Below are 18,123 nucleotides of genomic sequence, written 5' to 3' on the forward strand. Positions count from 1 at the left end.
CTTTGGACCCTCGAAAGCTTTTTCTGGCTTTTGCTTTTTGCCTCAGGTCAGTAGACACGCATATGTTCATATTTTTTAATCATGGTGAAAAATAGAATAATTCAATATTGAACTTTTTTTGCAATTTGGAGTGTAATGACCAACGAAACACCAGAAGAGCACATCCGGCATTCTACACTTTTAGAGTTGCCCTAGAGTAGTAACGCAATAGTTGCGACCAAAAGCCAATCCAATTGCTTAATGTTCATAAACGCCAAAAGTGCCAAGTTCAAGACCAACGACATTAGACAATGACATGCTAATGGCAGAAGTGGATGCAAATTCATGTCAAACAATTAAAGAACTGTCAAACACCCTTAACCAGTCTTGGTCGACCATCCAGGAACATTAGCAGTTGATTCGAGCAAGTGTTTAGACCCCTTATAATCTGTCCAAAGAGAACAAAACCAAACGATTCATCACAGGCAACGTATTGGTTCAACGGCGCCATTCAGAGCCAAAACGCGAAAGGTAGTGGTTCTCTCCAAATGAATCACCACGGGAATACTGGCCGGATTGTTCACTTTGGAGTGCTGAAACTTGAACAAACTGTTAATGAAGACCTGTACTGGGAACCATTGGATCAAGTTAACCAATCTTTAATCGAAGTGTTTCCGATGATTGTCAACAGATGATACATCATCACACAATTGCATTGTTGACCACACTGTTCAAGACGAGGGTTTCCATTTATTCCGATCCTTACAACATTTTCTTAGTGCCCAAAAATTTTAAAATTTAGGTCCAAAATTCCATCTCGAGATTTTTTACTTAAAAACCAATTGATTTTTATCCGGGTTTTAAAAATTTTTACACTGGATGGCAAACGGTTGTTTATAACGAGGGTGATTATATTACTAATTAAAAATAAATGTATTAAAAATTTATTCGTTTTAATTTAATGTAATAAAGCGACATTACTTTTCGGTCCCCCTAATAGATATATTGACTAAAAAACACATTTTTACGTAAGGTTTTGAAATATCTCACCAGTTTTCAAGTTGTTTCAAATACTATGTAGAAAAAAATAAATTTCATTGTAAGAAATAATATACACAGTTTGATACAAAAAGGTTCAAATTTAATATCAAAGGTTTAAATTTAATATCAAAATTTAAATTACACTTACCGGTACGTAATATTTTATCAACGTCATACCGAAACATGCGATATAAAATAAAATTAGGGAAATACTATTTACCGAGCGCAAAATCGTAAATTGCCAACCCGTATACAAACGGACCGGCAAAAAAGAAACCATCAAAATCGAAATTAAACTGGAGTGTTTGACTTCAAAAGGAGTCCAGAACGGCTTTACGGTGAAAATTGCGTAAAAAACGACAAGACGCCTACAACCTCCCACCCCTCCCAGTAAACAACTTATTTAAATCGGTTTCCGTCAACTCGAAATGGGTACTTTGAGAGCATAAAGAGCGCGAAAAGCAAATTTGCCCTAATGTACACTTTGTCCCGAATGAAAAGATTCTGTTAATCAGATCAGGAGCGACGAATTCAGATGTCGCAGAAAACAGGGGGGTCAACAATGGGTCGCGGAATTAAGGCGTCTCTACGTTTTTTTGTTCATTATGTTTATTTCCACTGATATTGCTCCCCTTTCCCACAATGTTATTGGAGAGCAGTAAAATTGAATTAATTGATTTTCATTTCATATCTTATATATAAAAGTTTGAATGAGTTGAATTATAAGTCTTAGAAAATTTTGGGTTCAATACAACTTGTTCACAGCAACTATTCTAATAATGGGATAAAATACAAAAAGTAATTTTGAGTAATGCTATGACAAGATATAATATAAACTTCATATAATTATTAAAAACTAATTTATATTTTTAACTTTTAACGTCCATCTACTTTTTTTTAAATAACTTTCATTTAACAAATTATTCATCATATCATAATTAATTGTCTTACCATGTTCTAACAATTATAAGCAAGAGAAAAAGTACAAGAATCTTGGAACTGAAGAACAGTTCAATATTTTCCCGAATTAAACCGTTAAACGTAAAAATGTGAACAATGACAAAAATTAATAGTCACATGGAAAAATGTCTGGACTATATGGTGGCTGAATTAGAAATTCTTATTTAACATTTGGAAACTTTAATTTGCTCATAGCATATTTAGAAATTGTATAAAAAAGCTTTTAAATAATATATATACAAAAATGTTAAAAATAATAAAAATAGGTGTATTCAATTATTAACACCTAATAATAGGCAACCAATTTTACGAAAACAATATGTTAATGCAGAATATATACTAGGTTAGCAGAATAATTTACATCGCCTCGATAGCCGTGATCGTCTAGTGGTTAGGACCCTACGTTGTGGCCGTAGTAACCCAGGTTCGAATCCTGGTCACGGCAATGTGAAAACATTGTCACGGGAGGCAAAACTTTTTTTATGTTTTAAATTATGTTTTTCATTCTTAAACTTTTTAGACAGAATTATGTAATATAAGGTAATTTATAAGACTAGTCAAAATTTGAGGTCAGAAAGAATGAAGAAAATTTAGATAATTTTTTTCTCTAAAGCCTCTCAAATTTAAATTTCAATTTCACAGTTAGTTAGTCACTTCATGTACGAAAAACTTTGGAAAACAACAAATATCTCAAAAACAAATAAACATATTATAGAAAATCAATTATAATAATAATGTAATAGAACGTAAAATTTACTACATTTAATAATATTTAACTAGATTGACTTGAAAAATCATTTGCTTTTAATTAAAAATATTTTAATGGTAAAATTTAATTTCTAGAAAATAATTTTAAAACTTTTTATTATTTAAATTTTAAAAAAATGCAAAAAAGATGACGCCCCCGGGTGGGCTCGAACCACCAACCTTTCGGTTAACAGCCGAACGCGCTAGCCAATTGCGCCACGGAGGCGATGTTAACATTACTCATAACATCTTTTCACATTCTTTATCTAATTACACCACCAAAATTATAATGATTTTATAAAATTAATAATAATATAATATATAAATATTTGATTAGAACTAAATTTTTCATTACTTTTAGTTTTATATTTATTGAACAAAAAACATATACACATACTTATGTTTAGTTATTAATTTATAATAGATGAAAATAACATAAAAATTGTCCATCCTGTAGACACAAAACTTGAAACCTTTTTCAAACGATTTTTTCAAGTTTCGCCCAAATACTTCTTGTCCCCTACGAATTCACCACAGGCCGACATGAATCATTTTCCAAAAATGTCGCCCGTATTTAAACCGTAATAGAGAAATAACACCAATGATTTATTCCGCGTGGTGAACCGGATCTCGGGGTCAACGAAGAAGTCCAAAACATTTGGCAACGTCGAGGGCACTAAACTGTTTCGCGGCGTCTACGCCGCTTCCACTTTACGGATTGTACCTGAAGATAATTTTACCTGGTCCCCACGCAGCATCTCGTCACTTGTCCGTGTGTCCGTTTGTTTACGTTACAAAAGCCAAACCGAGTTCTTTCCAATTTTCCTGTCGTCGTTCGTGTTTTGAAGCACACGGAAATCGTTTTAGTTGGAAGTGTTGAAAGTTTAAAGGGTTGTGTGTGGTTGTTGTGCGGCAAAATTAGCGCCTTTCTTAAAATTAAAGGAAGAACGTCCGATTGGTAAGTACCAAGCTTTTGGCCGATTAGAGATTGCGCACAACTGTTGTAAATAACAACAATACTGACCTATATAAATAATTAGAGGAGTCGTAAATGAATCGGAAAGTCGACACTAGCAGCAGCAAGCTTGGAAATTTTCGAAATTTTGGGACCCTGTTAAGTGGTACCTTGCCACCTGTCGAAAAAAATTTTTACCTGTTTTCTAATGCCAACACTCAAAGGGTTTAACTCCTTTATCATTCTTTTTCGTCGTATAGCGGTATTACATGAATGTTTTAATTGTATTAAATATTAATATTTTTGATTTTCCAGGTGCGGGGGGTTAAAGAAAAGTTGGAGGATGGGGTCGAGAGTGGGCGGGCTGAGCACTGCCGGTCTGCCCGCGGATAAAGCCCTCGCCGGAGTGCCCAGACTCCTTGACGATCTGGAACGGCTGTCTGAGGACACCGATTCCGCAGACATCGTCTTCATCTTAGGCCGTGAGGAGGAACGCGTCTTTGCCCACCGTGTAATCCTGATGGCAAGGTAACTTACAATAAATCTGCCTTCAGTTCAGTCTTACTGTAATGTTTCTGGTAAATCTGAATTAAAATTTAGTGTAACTTACATTAAGACAGTTTCCTAAGAGACGAAATTAGTTTCCTTCGTTATCTGACACTTGATAAAACGCCAGAGTATAATAATCAAGCTGATAAAATTAAAAGGAACAATTGTCGCAACAGAAGAAGCCAGGTTGAGTCTGACGACGGAGCACGCACATTTCATTAGAACATCAAAGTTGCAACAAGGCTTTGTTTCGATCCACTCTCCAGTTTATTGCTTCTTCAGTGTTCCCAGCCATAACGACGCTAATAATAAGACTCCTCCACAATTTCAACGGCTCTTGATGTCTAATTGGATATCTTCCTAAAACTTCACTTTGATCTAACGCATATGAGCCCGCAGACCGGCACACTCGTGATCACATATCCATACATGCATACCTGAAAGAGTTTCAGGCGGCTTCGCATAAAAGAAACGCAATGAATGTCGCTAATGGAATCGTTTCCCGCTTTTCAGCGGGCACGTTTTCCACAAAGACCGCGTCTGCATTGTTCTACGTCGTATGCATATAAGTTTTCCGATGAAATGTTTTTCAGGTTCCGCACAGCACGACACGGCTCTTTACCTCTTATTAGCCGAGTTTTAATGGAGGATTTTTATTTTATGTTTATGCCTTTAATTAGTGTCTACTTTAGGTCTCGAAAACGTGCACAAGTATTTTGCTTCCGGTCGACAACAGATTTCCTTCAAATCATACTTAAAAACTGGCAGTTAATTTCCATTATTATTTTTTTCTTCCAAACCAAATAAAGACCAACAACATCATCTTAATAACAGAGATCCGATTTCCATTTATTATTACTCTCCACGTTTTTCCCTCGGTACAAAGCGCCAAATTAATTTCCGACCCCATTCGCCCGGAGCAATTGACACTCCAGTCGATTAAATTGCACCCCGATTTCCGGCGAACCTCACCTAAAATAAACAACCGGTTTTCCAGATGCAAAAGCTTCCAAACGGCGAAACGCGGCGAAGTATGTAGGATTCCGGGCTGCACGGTGTCGCCATCGCCTCCTGGTACCCCGACGCCAGTACGACTGCCCCAAGCACCCCCTGAAACTTTCAAGCAGTTTCTACTTTACGTGTACACAGGAAAAGTACTGGATTTTAATTATTTTTTTGGATTTTTTATTTACGGGTGGTTTTTAGATTCTATTGCAGGATAGTGGGGTATTCGAAATGTTGGCCCTGGCGCAAGAATTGGGGGTGGACGAATTGAGGAACGCCTGTGAGGATCACGTCACGTCGACGCTTTCTGTGCCGTCAGCGTGCACTTTTCTTGCCTCTGCGATGGACATCCAAGACAGATCTCCAGGTATTTATCCATTCTGATTTTGTCCAATGTACAGAGTGGCCCATTTGAAAGCGAGACACCCCCATAAAATTTATATTTTAGTTGAGTTTTAGAGTTTAACAAACTCTTTTTCAATTCTAAACAATAAAAATATATCACGTATTTTGGCCTAAAACAAAACAAAAAATCTCAATAAAAATATAATTTTTAATTATTCTACAGAATCATGAATATAAGGATGTCACGCATTCAAATGGGTCACAGTGTAGGTTGTGGGTAATTTCATATAAATTTTGTTTTCACATTCACAACTATCTGTCTTAAAAAAACAGTTAACATCTAATTAAAATAGCATATATTATAAATTAAATTTTAAATTGACTAGTTGGTAATTACAAACAAAAATATTTTTTTATTTATTAACTTCTTAAAAACTTTAACACTAACATATTACCATTTTTGTCTCAATTCAATTTTAAAAATTGAAGGTTTCAATGTTTGATGATCATTTTTCAAATATTCATTTTCAATCAAATTCACTTAATTATACTCATAATAATTTTTCATACTTTTTGTCTCTTCAAAAATGAGTAGTATCTCATTCAAAATTTGTAAAAGAAGTTAATTACTTGCTGTTCAATATTTACATGTTACACTGAAATTATGAATGTCATTACCCACTCGTATACTGGAAAACTCAGATTCCTGTGAAGATAATTTTACGGCCGGTTCGGTTCGCGTGCGTGAGATGGCGCTTGCGCGTGCAATGTCGCCAACATAACCTTAGTGATATCGCGTCGGCGTCTTTTTCCTGTCACTCTTAGCGTTTTCGAACGTTGTTGTTTACCGGGTGCAAATTGTTCCACAAATACGCCAAAAAATGGCCTACAAACCGCAGAAAGTGCAAAAGGTGATGGTCCAACCGATCAACCTGATCTTCAGATACCTCCAAAACAGGTCCAGAGTGCAGGTGTGGCTTTATGAGAACGTGAATCTCAGAATCGAGGGTCACATTGTCGGATTCGATGAGTACATGAATTTGGTTTTGGACGACGCAGAGGAGTATTACATGAAAACGAAGAATAGAAGACAGCTGGGTAGAATAATGCTTAAAGGCGACAACATTACATTGATACAAAATGTACCTGATGCCTCCAATTGATGAAACTAACCTCATTGTTTTCTTAAACTTAACCATGGACTGTGAATTATTTTCTTAATTTAAGTGCAAATGTGAATGGACGGAATTAAGTTGTTTTTTTACAACAAATTGGATACCGTTAAGTTAAATAAATATTTTCTAAGATATGTTTGTTTTATTTTTACAGTTTACTTAAGCTTCTTCCTTTGCTTTGCTTAATATTTTTGTATTTTAATTTGTTATTTTTAAATAGGTGGTAAAGCAGCAGCAGGTTTTGTAGAGAGATGTGTAAGTTACATAGGGGAGAATGCAGTGGAATGTGTAAGGACAAATTCATTTTTGTCACTTCCAAAAGAAGCTGTTATTAAGTTAATATCATCAGATTATGTAAGTTCCTTTATACATAATGTCAATGACTGTTAAAATAAACTTAATAATGTTCACACAGCTTTGTCTGGAAGAAGAAGATGTATGGCGTGCAGTCCTAAACTGGGCAAAGTACCAAGCTGGTGTTACCCAGCCAACTGCACACTGGACTGAAGAGGAAAGAGCAAGAGTCTGTCAACATCTCTCTTATGTTATCAACCATGTCCGACTACTTCTCATTGGTAAATATTTCTATTTATGTAGTATAACAAAATTAAACCTTAGTACCATTATAGACAGTCAGGTATTCGCCGAAGAAGTGGAACCAACTGGCGCAGTGCCCATGGAGCTGAGCCTAGAGAGATACCGGCACGCCGCCCTGCCGAGCAAGTATCCGGAGGGTGCGGAGGACCAGCGTCTGCGGCCTAGAATATCACCACGCTTGTTCCCTGGTTCCATTATCCTAGGCCAGGACAAGAGTCACTACCAAAGGATCTTAAATGCCTGGTATGGAAACGCCAAACAAACCTGGAGGCTCGTATACAGAGCTAGCAGTCACGGGTACTCCGCTTCATCGTTTCACAGGCACTGCGACGGGGTTTCGCCTACTTATGTGATTGTCACAGTAGGTTTTATTCAAAATAACAAATTAATTAACTAAATAATTGTATTTATTGTTGTTTTAGGGACAAAGAGGAGAGATATGTGGAGGATTCAGCGATGTCGCTTGGGGCAGACCTCAAGGCAAAAGTTATTATGTTTTATCTGAGAGAGCGTTCCTTTTCACCCTATACAATCATCAAGACTTGCCACCTACACAGTTTCATCTAATCAAAAAACCATTTGCTATTTGTTACCACCCAGAGTAAGATTTTAATTGGATCACGTAATTTTTTACTAATTATCTACTTTTTTAGTTCTGGTCCAATTTTTGGCGCCGGTGCCGATCTTTTAATTTCCAGTAATTGCAACAGTAACATGGATAGTTACTCGAACTTGCCGCACACTTATGACGGTGAGGGGGCTTCACCATCAATTCTTATGGGTGATTATAATTTCACAGTGACTGATTACGAAGTTTTTACTCCTGTCAATGCGTCTTCTAAGATATCTAAGAATGAACGATATCAGTGACTTATTTTTTTAGTATTAGCAATCATTTTTGCAATAATTTAAGTGCCAATTTTATTACAGTATTTTAATTCATTATATTCTTGATATATTAATTTTATTTTAGATTTTAGAAAATAATAGATCTACTGTAGTGTTAATTTTTATGTGTGTGTTTCAGTAACTGTATCAGTAAAAAAGTCAGTTATTGCAACATCACTAGGACTGATTATGTAACATCTAAGATTTATTATCAATAGTATTTTTATACCCCTTTGAAGTGCAAATTAAAAATTGTATTTTTATGTCGCCTTTTATTGATACTTGAGTTAATATGACAAAACACAATAATTAATAACAGTTTTTGCCTTGAGAAACGTTTTACTCTCGAGTTGTCACCAAGTCTGGACCACTTTCTTCCATCTTCCTGTTCCTTTGTATCCATTAACTGCAACAGTAACATGGACAAGTATTCAAATTTTTTTAAGATTTTTTTAATCCAATCTATAATATTTTGAATGGGTAAATTTAAAGAAAATTCCACATCTTCTTAGACCTTTTATTAATGGTAGTGTAAAAGTTATTAAATGCTATGATAAATAATAACAATATAGCTTAAATATACAACAATTACCAGATAAAATCTATCCACATGATCCATCAAGCCAACCATCTCTCCATCTTTCATTAATTTTAGAACAATCAAATACATCTTTTCCAGTTTTAACATTGACTTTGTTGTGCATTTTACACAACCACTGACTTAAAGCTTCTTGTGATTCAGTTCTAGGAGGGTCTGACTTCAAACTAAAACCAATTGTGTAATATTACATCAATAATAATTAGAATAAGGCCTACTCTTTTCTAAAATCTTCTGCACAGTGATCACAGGGATAAAACTGAGAAAACACTTTAAAAAACGTCCTCATATCATCTTGTTGCTTCTCTGAAGGTTTTTCAGGATACCTTGCTGCCATTGTGTGCAGCAAGCCCCATGTTTTACTTCCCAATTCGTCTTTATCCAGCGGACAATCATTTCTAGTTGGAATTTCCTGAACAGTCTAAAACAAATACGACGATTACGCAAACGATAACTAACAAAAATGCAGATGTACCTCCCCTGAAGCGAGATCCTGTTTTATTTTTTTCTTGGTCTGTTTGAGGTAATCCGAGAAGCTGACACACGATCGGCATGGTTCAGCATCTAAAGGAGTTGAGTGTCGGGACATATCACAGAGTTTTATAAATTCATGTTAATCTTATTACCTAACCTTAAATTGTATTACTTCTTCAATTTGAAAATATTGACATATGATAATTCTAGAAATTTTTTTGGGGCAATGGTGCCAAAATCACGTATGTGACATAGGTGTTCTGTGTATGACAACTGGTTGGCAACATTGTCTGATAAACGTCAACAGTGATATTGAAAACAAATCATGAATATCCTCCCGAAGAAAAGGTAAAAAGATAATTAACTAATCACAATTAACTACTACAAATAAAATACTTCTAGGTGGCACGTGCGTAACAGAGATAACATTGCCCGAGTCCGCCGTGATGAAGCGAAAGCTGCAGAAGAGGAACAAGCAAAACAAGACCGAATAAGATTAGCTGTAAGGTATTAATTTTTGTAAAAGTCATTTAAGCTGAAATTGTACATTTAAGGAAAAAGAAGCAAGGAGAGAATTGCTCTTGCAAAGATCCAGGGCCACAACAGGATATAAGGACTTCATCCCACTTGACAATGCCAAAGACCAACAAGAGGAACACATCAATTTGTTTCAAGATGTTGAAGAGGGAACTGCAGAAGAAAAAAGAGTTAATAAGGAACATGAAAAGGAGAAGACAGAAGAAAGGGAGAAATATGAAAAACAAATTGGTTACTTGACATACCTTGGACAGGACACTAATGAAGCTTTGGGTAAAAAGAGCTGGTATGAAGTCTTACCAGACAGAACTGAAACAAGTGAAGTAAACATGAAAAGCAAAATTAGGGAGGATCCTTTAGTCAAGATGAATAAATACATAGAATTAGGAAAGAAAATGACACAGAGTGTCTCTAATTATACCAGTCTTGTTCAGAGCAGTAAAGACCAAAGCAAAACGTCATACAGGAGACAAAGAAGTGAAAGTGTGAGCAGTGAGGAAAAATCAAAGAAAAAGTCTAAACATAAACATAAGAAACACAAAAAACGAAAAAAACACAAAGAGAATCCAAGTGAAGACTATGATTCAGAGGAAGAAAGATTGAAGAAAGCCAAATTGGAAATACTCAGGATGGAAAGGTTGAAACGGGAAAGAGAAGAAAGAATGAGAGCAGAACTTTTGTTTAAAAAGATAAATGGTGAAAAAGTGAAAGAAAACAAACCTGCCCAACAGACTCAAAAACAAAAATATAATTCACAGTTTAATCCTGAAATAGCCAAACAAAATTATAATTAATTGATAATAATAATGTTGTTTTAATATTGAAGTGAGTACTTCTTTAGCCGTTTTTGGCACTTTTTGGTATGGGAATATCTTATGGGTTCGCGTCACCGACATGCTCGTTTATCAATTGTTCAAACTTTGTTTAGCAAACAGGGAATAGTGTTGATAGTGACGCACGCGCAGTGTGTTGAGCGCCTTAGATACTTTTGCTTATAGCAGTATATTTGCAACGATACAGCTGACGTACAGTACTTGTATATCTTATAAATGAAATTGAATGAATTTTGTGAAAAGTTCAATGTGTATATATTGTGCATTGTTGATAAGTGTGTTTGTAGAGATGTGTCGCGATTTTGGATCAGTATTTTTGAGGAACGGTTTAGTCGCGCTCCTAGCGACGAAATAACTAGTTACTGAGGAACGAGGCGACTGCCTAAATCGCTGTCGCGAACGAGCGTAGTCAAATCGCGACAGTTTTAATTCGTTATCGTTACAGTATCGCGATTCGCGTTCCGGACCGTTCCGTTTCGTACTTCGCGGTATAAAAATACATTCATAAAGTAATAAATTCAAACAAAACATATTGAATTATAGGTTCATCATAGTTCATGGTATGAAAAAATGAACATTTTTTGTAAATTAAATTATTTTATTTACTAATATAAAAGAACTCAATGACTCAACAAATAAATTTATTCAAAAAAAAAATAATTAAGAAATTAATTAAAAATAATAAAATACATAACAAAAACTAAACATTACTTATGAATTTATAAGTTTTGATTACAATTTAAACTGTATTTACATTGCTCATTGTTTCTTTCGTTTTATTGCACACTTCTGATCAAAGTCAAGTCAACAAAAAATTACGTTTTAAAAGTTCCTAGGCCCAAAATACTTCCAAGTGTTGTTTATATTATACAAATAAATCACACTCTTAGAGGCCATTCATTAATTAAGTCTCGAAGGCGATTTTTTCAAAATCTGTAAATGCCCTTATCTAAACACAGTTTTAGATTAGATCTTTGGTTTAATATATTTTATATAAAAATTTATGAAACAAGTCATTCGGTATCGCTGAGATACCAAGGAACGGAACAACGTTTACCATCGCGGATCGCATTGTCGCGACTCGCGATTACTCATCGTGTTATGCTGTCGAATTCGGAGACGATATAGTTATAAAAATAACGCTCCACAAAATAACGTTATTTTGTCGCGGTATTTTCGTGGAGCGGGCGATTTTTGTGGAACCGTTATTTCCATCTCTATGTGTTTGTTTGATTGTTATTTGAATGGCCATGTCCGATGATCGAAAACTCAGTATTACAAAATATAAAATGACATCGATTCCGTTTTTACGCGATACTTAGAAGAATCAAACATTTTCATTTCTTTAGTTACTATATGCCTATTGTATCTATTTAGAACAAAATGAAATAATTGAAAGTACAAAAAGTCTAAGTATTGTTGAAATTAATGACGACAATGATGCAAATAATTAAAATAATGTTATAAATCAAGTAAAAAAAAATTAAGTAAATACAAATACTGTCCATAAATAATATGATTGTATATTAATTAAAATTGTATTTATATTTTGTCATGATTTTGTACAGCCCGTAATATATTTGAATAATAAAAAAACACATAAACATGCATATAATTGTTGCTGGGAGTATCCATAGATGTGATAACCATATTGATGTTGATAATTTTATCAGTATGAAATTTCAAAAAGAAGTTTTTACTTCTATCGGCAGTCTCTATAACTGCCAATTTTAATTTACATAAGAAACAACAGAACCTTAACGAAATGCCAAATGTAAATTTATGTTTTTTAAATTTAAATTATAATCAGAAATAAGGTTGGCAACAGTGTTGTTTTGATAAATTAACGATCGACTTACAATTGGCGTTTGTTTTTTAAATATGAATGACTTGCACCAACTATTACCTTTTCTAAAGGTTATTTAGCCATTCACATAAACAGACACCCAAAGTATTGTAAAGACCCATAAAATCATGTTTTTACCGCAATTACCGATCATAACCTATACGGACACTGACAAATTATCCAAACTAAAGTTTATTTAATACAATGGAACCGGAAAATTATTCGGAAACATATCTTCTCAGTGAAGAACCAAATGGTTTCTTGCTTAATGGGACAGAAGATCACTTCTCACAAATATTAGACTGGAGGAGTGATGCTTTTCCAGTACTACTAAGCAACACTTTAGTCACTGAAGGTAAGACCTACTTATTTTAAATGACAATCAACTAACACAATAATATATTTGCAGAAAATACAAATGTACAACATCAAGAAATGTTATGTGATGAACCGATGACTGTACAAAATATAGCAACAAATGAATTATTATCCAATGATGTCTTTTTACAAATTGATGATAACAATATTACTGATGGAAATAATCTTAGGATTGTCAAACAGGCAGATAACACAACATATATTACTGTTCCTTTTGTGCAAACTGAGAATGCTAAACAAACTAGTAATCTGATACACTTTGTTGATGATAAAGGTGTGTCATTGCTCCTTATTAAAGAATCTCCAACAAAAGTAGAAGAACCAAAGAAATCAAAGGAAGTTAACTACAAAGATTTTTATACTGAAATATCTGCACTAAAATGCAAAACTTGTGGTTTTCTTTGTGAAACTGCAAATGACATGAAAATTCACGTCTGGGACAAACATCCGGAAATTGTAAGATGATTTATGATATAAATTTTGATTCACAATAATTTATTTTTAGATAAAAGTCCCTGAAAAGAAAGTAATTATAAAACCCATCACTAAGATGACTTCTATCCTTAATATAAATAAAAATGATAATAAAAAGACTATGTTTCTTTGTAGTGTGTGCAAGAATAGTTATCCAGATAAGGAACAATTAAAAAACCATATGATAAAGGTAAGCCAATTTTTAAAATTAATTTTAAGCATAAAACAATTTCAAATACAATTTTAGGATCACGATTTGGAATCTAAAGAAAAAAACTCTAGTCAGACTGATGAGAATAAAGACTCTGAAGACAAAACAGATGGTGAAAAATCTGTTAGAAGTCTATCGCAATCGTTAATTAAACGCCAACAAAAAGCGCTCAGAAGAATAAAGTGTTCAATTAGAGGCTGCCATTCAAGATTTGCCAAAGATGAACTGAGAAAGCGACATGAAGAATGTCACGTAAACGGTAACAGATCACAATTTAGCTGTCCAGAATGCAAGGAGAAATTCTCCATTTGGAGAATATGCAGCAATCACTTGTGGAAATGTCACAAAATCGATTTGGGTTTATTTACTTGTCCTATGTGCAATGAATTTAAGTCCACCAATGCTGGTATACTATTACATACATACACATATGGTTTGATAAATTATGATTGGTTTTTAGAACACTTGTTGAAGCACATGGCAATACATAATGATGAAAGGCCATTTTTGTGTAGTGAATGTGGAAAAGCATTTAAACAAATAACTCAGTTGATCAATCATGAAGTTTCACACAAAAAAAATGAAGGAAATGTATGTAAAGAAGTAAGTTTTTCAATCTGGAATACTTATAGTTCATTTCAGGTCAAACTGCCAAATTGGTCATCAATGAAAAGATGTGAAATATGTGATAGATTCTTTGCTAACTCTAAGTCCTACAGGAAGCATGTCTTGTATGTACATGAGAAGTTTAAACCTTTTATTTGTAATATATGTGGACATAAAACGGCAAGAAAAGAAATGTTGCAGGTATAAAACATAATTGAATGTAATATGTATTTATAAAATATATTAATTTTCAGTTACATTTAAGGCAACACACTGGAGCTAAACCACATCACTGCAATCATTGCGATTACAAAACTGGTGATCACAATTCGCTGAGGCGCCACATCATGCGTCACTTTGGAGTAATTTGTTATCATATTTTCAAATTCCTCGCATTTAATTTGTTATTTTAGGACGTCAAATATGCATGCCCTCATTGTGAATACACATCCATTCAAAGTTCAGCTTACAAAAGTCACCTAAGCAGCAAACATCCAGGCAAAAGTGGATTTTTAAAATGCACATATTGTAATTATTCAACAATAAACCAAACATGTTTTTCATCGCATTTGAAGTGCCATGAAGTTGAACTTGCTAAATCACAACATGGTGAAGGTATCAAGATTATTAACTATTGTATAATTTATTAGATAACTAATTTCATTTCAGAAAGCATTGCGGTCGCTACGACTTCTGGAATTACGCCTAATAACGTGGTAAAAATTGTTTCAACTGATGAAAACAAGACTCTCGATATCGAGGACGATGAAACTCAGAATTGCTTTCTAAATATGGAAAACACCGACGATACTATTGATACGGGTGGTATAACGATACCTGCTGGCTTAGAGCTGCAACTGGAGGTGTCGTAAAGATTATTTTTAATCGTTTTTGGATACGTTTACCAATAAAAGATATTTTTTAATATGTCTGTATCTCATTAAAACAACAGTTATCTAAAAATATATTTATTAACAGTTGAAAAAGTTATACAAAACATAAAAAACATTAGTTTTGTTGAGCTTGAGCTTGAATCTTTTCAGATTCCAAATTCTCCAATTGTTCTAGTGTTAACAATGACACACCCAGTTGGTCTTCTCTTGTAAATGGTTGAGCCATTTGTCGTAACCATCGCTTCGCCATCTGTTTAAAGACATTAATTAATACAAGTCAATTGAAATTAAGTTCGCTTTTTTGTACCTGCACTGCTTCTTCCGTCGACAAATTACATAACGAGTCCTTCAAATGTTCTTGTATCCATTTGGGTAACTTGGACCGCTTATCTGACCTAGAAAACCGCTTATCGGCGAATATCATAATACCATAATCCGTTTTTCCTCTGATGGCCCTCCCCACGCACTGCGCGGCATGCCTCATTGCATCGAAGGTCAAAAAATCATTTTCTTTGATCTAAACAATAATAGGTCACAACTAAGTCGATATTTTAAAAATCACTTACTTGAAACTGATCCCTGAGGTAATCCAATCTGGCCTTAAGTATTCTAGACTGCGTATACACGTAAGGTATACCGAACATAAGCACAGCTCTGCCCAAATGATGATCAAAGTCCACTCCCTCAGATACTTTACCTCTTGCAACTGAGAGCAGGACAGCACCTCTGCCAGATTCGCAAGCCTAATAAGAATAGATATAGAAAAGTACATAAATATTTCTATTATGGTACCTTTATGTAATACATAAGGGCGAAACTGGTCTCGGCAGAATCTTGTGTTTCAATGAATAGCAATTTATAACGTTGTATGCTGTCTATTACTCCTTGATCATACCAACTAGCTACCACAGATTCCAGGTAAAGATAGGAAGTGAAAAAACACACGACTCCGTCAGGTACATTTGCGGCCACCTATTAAAAAAATTAAAGTATAAAATAAGCTTTCATTAAACTATTTATATCTTACTTCTACTAAAAGTTGGCCATAATTTCTTATCACGGCGTTGTCTTCTCTGGTTTCAAATTTGGAGGAAATTGCTACCTGATCATTACCTTTAGAGACAATCTAAAATTAAGTCAATATAATATTGTGCTCAGCATTAGCACTGACTTCAATATTACCATAGGTAAAAGACAGGGTCTGGCTAAGGTCATGGTAAAAGAGGACATTATTACAGGATGGAAGTTTAAAATTTTTGGATACATATCCAATGGCGACAACGTACCAGAAGTTATCACAACAGTCTGAAATCTATCAAACACAGGTTTTATTGCAATGGAAGAATCTAAACAAACAAAGTGTAAAATGGGATTTGACACAGTTGGTGCTTTATCCTCAAATGGTTCCACAATAATGGTGAAACCTTTGGTATAAGTGGAGACCAACGTCGCCAGATGCGTGATCAATATTATCGGACTGAAGTCGGTGAGATCTGAAATTTCCAACGTCCTCAGAAGCGACGCCAGCCTTTCCGCACAAAACCTCAACGGCTTCCGTTCTATGCAAACCTTGTTTTGTACGTCTTTAAGAAAACCTACAGGCGACTCTTGCACGACGTGTTGCACCCTCAGTCTTGTTTTGATGTATTCGACGAATCTTTTCAGAAAACTTATGAAATGCTCCGCGTTACGAATATTTCCCGGAACAGCCTCTGAAATAATTATTGTTGTAGTAGTATATTTTACAGTTTAAAATTAAATATGTTACCTTCCAAAATTTCATCTGGTAGTATAGGATTTGACAAAATAACGTCAGTTTCTCTTGCCACACTAGCATCCCTTAAGCCTTCAACTAGTCTTTGGTACTCTTCCTGAAGTTTTTTGTGATCATCTTCCCTCATCCTAAAAGTATTTATAAAATAAACTTAAAAATGTGTTATAATTTAACTAACTCTGCTACAGTTTTCTCCAGAAGTTGTATGTTAGCTGTAGCCTTTTCTATGGTTCTTCTGTGTATCTTTACACTCATTGAATCAATGCAGACATTATCAATGTTGTGTGCTTCATCAAAGATCACCACAGACTCTCTAGCCAATGCCTTAGACACCACATCAGCAATTTTTGGATCCAACAAATAATGATAACTGTACACAACAATATTAGCATATGTAATCTACAACAACAACTTTTAGTAACATCCCAAACATAATAGAAGCAATCTTACAGCAAATCTAGCAGTAAAATATGGACACCAATTTCTATCTTTTCCATACTGTTTCAGATCATCTAAATTGTACACACCATAAGGAATTGTACTCTCTTTTCCATCCATATTAAAACCCTCATAATACTGGCAAACTGGAGTGGTGTCATCATAGTTGTGTCTTTCTCGAATATAACTAGCAGTTAATGCATGGCACTTCCCATCCACAATTTTACCTTCCTTCTCTGTACTCACTTCTGGATGTATGCACATGTTTTTCCTGGATGACAAGACCAAACCAATCAAACTAGGGTACTGTCCATCCTGCTGTTCATAATACAGCAACAACTTTTTCAATTCTTCCATGACCTTTTCAATTTCTGGCACCGTTCTGGAACAGTATATTAACTTTCTAACATCATGGGGATGTTCCAACATGTAGGCAACAACCAAGGAGAGAAGGGTGGTCGTTTTGCCGGTGCCCGAGGGCATTTCCAGCAAACAATGTCCCTTTGCATCCAGTGCTTTTTTAAGCTCACACATATAGGCATACTGCTCCGGGTATATGTAATCGTAGGGGAAATAAACTATTAGGCCGTCTACACTCAACCTAAAATGATGTAATTGTAATTATTCATGACCTTTTTATATTTTAATTAGGTTTTACTTCATTTTGTTTGGAGTTTATTTACATTTGCGGTGTGAAAAACATAGGTTAACCCGGCTCTTTATGTACACATGCGCAGTTATCGTTTCTTTTTGCGCACTTGGCAACAATGATTGTAAAATTATTTAATTGTAAGAAATCAATAAATTTAGACATTTTGTG

At 34.6% G+C, this 18,123-nt stretch overlaps 6 protein-coding genes and 2 non-coding genes across 8 annotated transcripts; 5 read left to right on the forward strand and 3 right to left on the reverse strand.

The window, feature by feature from the left end:
• Positions 1-2,353: 2,353 nt before the first annotated feature.
• Positions 2,354-2,425, forward strand: Trnah-gug (transfer RNA histidin (anticodon GUG)). The gene has a single exon. It is a non-coding gene; the product is annotated as a tRNA-His (tRNA).
• Positions 2,426-2,879: 454 nt separating this feature from the next.
• On the reverse strand, positions 2,880-2,953 carry Trnan-guu (transfer RNA asparagine (anticodon GUU)). Its single transcript has one exon. It is a non-coding gene; the product is annotated as a tRNA-Asn (tRNA).
• A 252-nt stretch (positions 2,954-3,205) lies between these two features.
• On the forward strand, positions 3,206-8,504 carry LOC109600460 (uncharacterized). The gene is made up of 9 exons (XM_020016613.2): positions 3,206-3,685; positions 3,998-4,210; positions 5,229-5,385; positions 5,438-5,603; positions 6,977-7,110; positions 7,172-7,331; positions 7,386-7,714; positions 7,776-7,954; positions 8,007-8,504. The coding sequence occupies exons 2-9, from the start codon at positions 4,026-4,028 to the stop codon at positions 8,221-8,223; spliced, it is 1,527 nt and encodes a 508-aa protein (XP_019872172.1). The 5' UTR covers positions 3,206-3,685; positions 3,998-4,025; the 3' UTR covers positions 8,224-8,504.
• On the forward strand, positions 6,376-6,888 carry LOC109600463 (probable small nuclear ribonucleoprotein E). The gene has a single exon (XM_020016615.2). The coding sequence runs from the start codon at positions 6,463-6,465 to the stop codon at positions 6,742-6,744; it is 282 nt and encodes a 93-aa protein (XP_019872174.1). The 5' UTR covers positions 6,376-6,462; the 3' UTR covers positions 6,745-6,888.
• Positions 8,505-8,744: 240 nt separating the features above from the next.
• On the reverse strand, positions 8,745-9,451 carry LOC109600462 (FAD-linked sulfhydryl oxidase ALR). The gene is made up of 3 exons (XM_020016614.2): positions 9,315-9,451; positions 9,058-9,260; positions 8,745-9,006 (listed from the first exon to the last, which is right to left on the reverse strand). The coding sequence occupies exons 1-3, from the start codon at positions 9,426-9,428 to the stop codon at positions 8,844-8,846; spliced, it is 480 nt and encodes a 159-aa protein (XP_019872173.2). The 5' UTR covers positions 9,429-9,451; the 3' UTR covers positions 8,745-8,843.
• A 43-nt stretch (positions 9,452-9,494) lies between these two features.
• Positions 9,495-10,675, forward strand: LOC109600443 (leukocyte receptor cluster member 1 homolog). Its single transcript, XM_020016596.2, has 3 exons — positions 9,495-9,661; positions 9,716-9,815; positions 9,868-10,675. The coding sequence occupies exons 1-3, from the start codon at positions 9,639-9,641 to the stop codon at positions 10,642-10,644; spliced, it is 900 nt and encodes a 299-aa protein (XP_019872155.1). The 5' UTR covers positions 9,495-9,638; the 3' UTR covers positions 10,645-10,675.
• A 1,804-nt stretch (positions 10,676-12,479) lies between these two features.
• LOC109600441 (zinc finger protein 260) lies at positions 12,480-15,125 on the forward strand. Its single transcript, XM_020016591.2, has 9 exons — positions 12,480-12,884; positions 12,939-13,363; positions 13,413-13,571; positions 13,629-13,998; positions 14,053-14,183; positions 14,235-14,399; positions 14,453-14,560; positions 14,612-14,813; positions 14,868-15,125. Exons 1-9 carry the CDS (start codon positions 12,734-12,736, stop codon positions 15,068-15,070), a joined length of 1,914 nt encoding a protein of 637 aa, XP_019872150.1. The 5' UTR covers positions 12,480-12,733; the 3' UTR covers positions 15,071-15,125.
• A 25-nt stretch (positions 15,126-15,150) lies between these two features.
• Positions 15,151-18,119, reverse strand: LOC109600438 (general transcription and DNA repair factor IIH helicase subunit XPD). Its single transcript, XM_020016589.2, has 10 exons — positions 17,962-18,119; positions 17,316-17,904; positions 17,044-17,264; positions 16,860-16,993; positions 16,274-16,803; positions 16,119-16,217; positions 15,884-16,063; positions 15,658-15,834; positions 15,399-15,608; positions 15,151-15,341 (listed from the first exon to the last, which is right to left on the reverse strand). Exons 1-10 carry the CDS (start codon positions 17,964-17,966, stop codon positions 15,207-15,209), a joined length of 2,280 nt encoding a protein of 759 aa, XP_019872148.1. The 5' UTR covers positions 17,967-18,119; the 3' UTR covers positions 15,151-15,206.
• Between the last annotated feature and the right edge of the window lie 4 nt (positions 18,120-18,123).

This window comes from Aethina tumida, chromosome 2 (assembly GCF_024364675.1).
Source record: "Aethina tumida isolate Nest 87 chromosome 2, icAetTumi1.1, whole genome shotgun sequence".
NCBI classification, from domain to species: Eukaryota; Metazoa; Arthropoda; class Insecta; order Coleoptera; family Nitidulidae; genus Aethina; species Aethina tumida.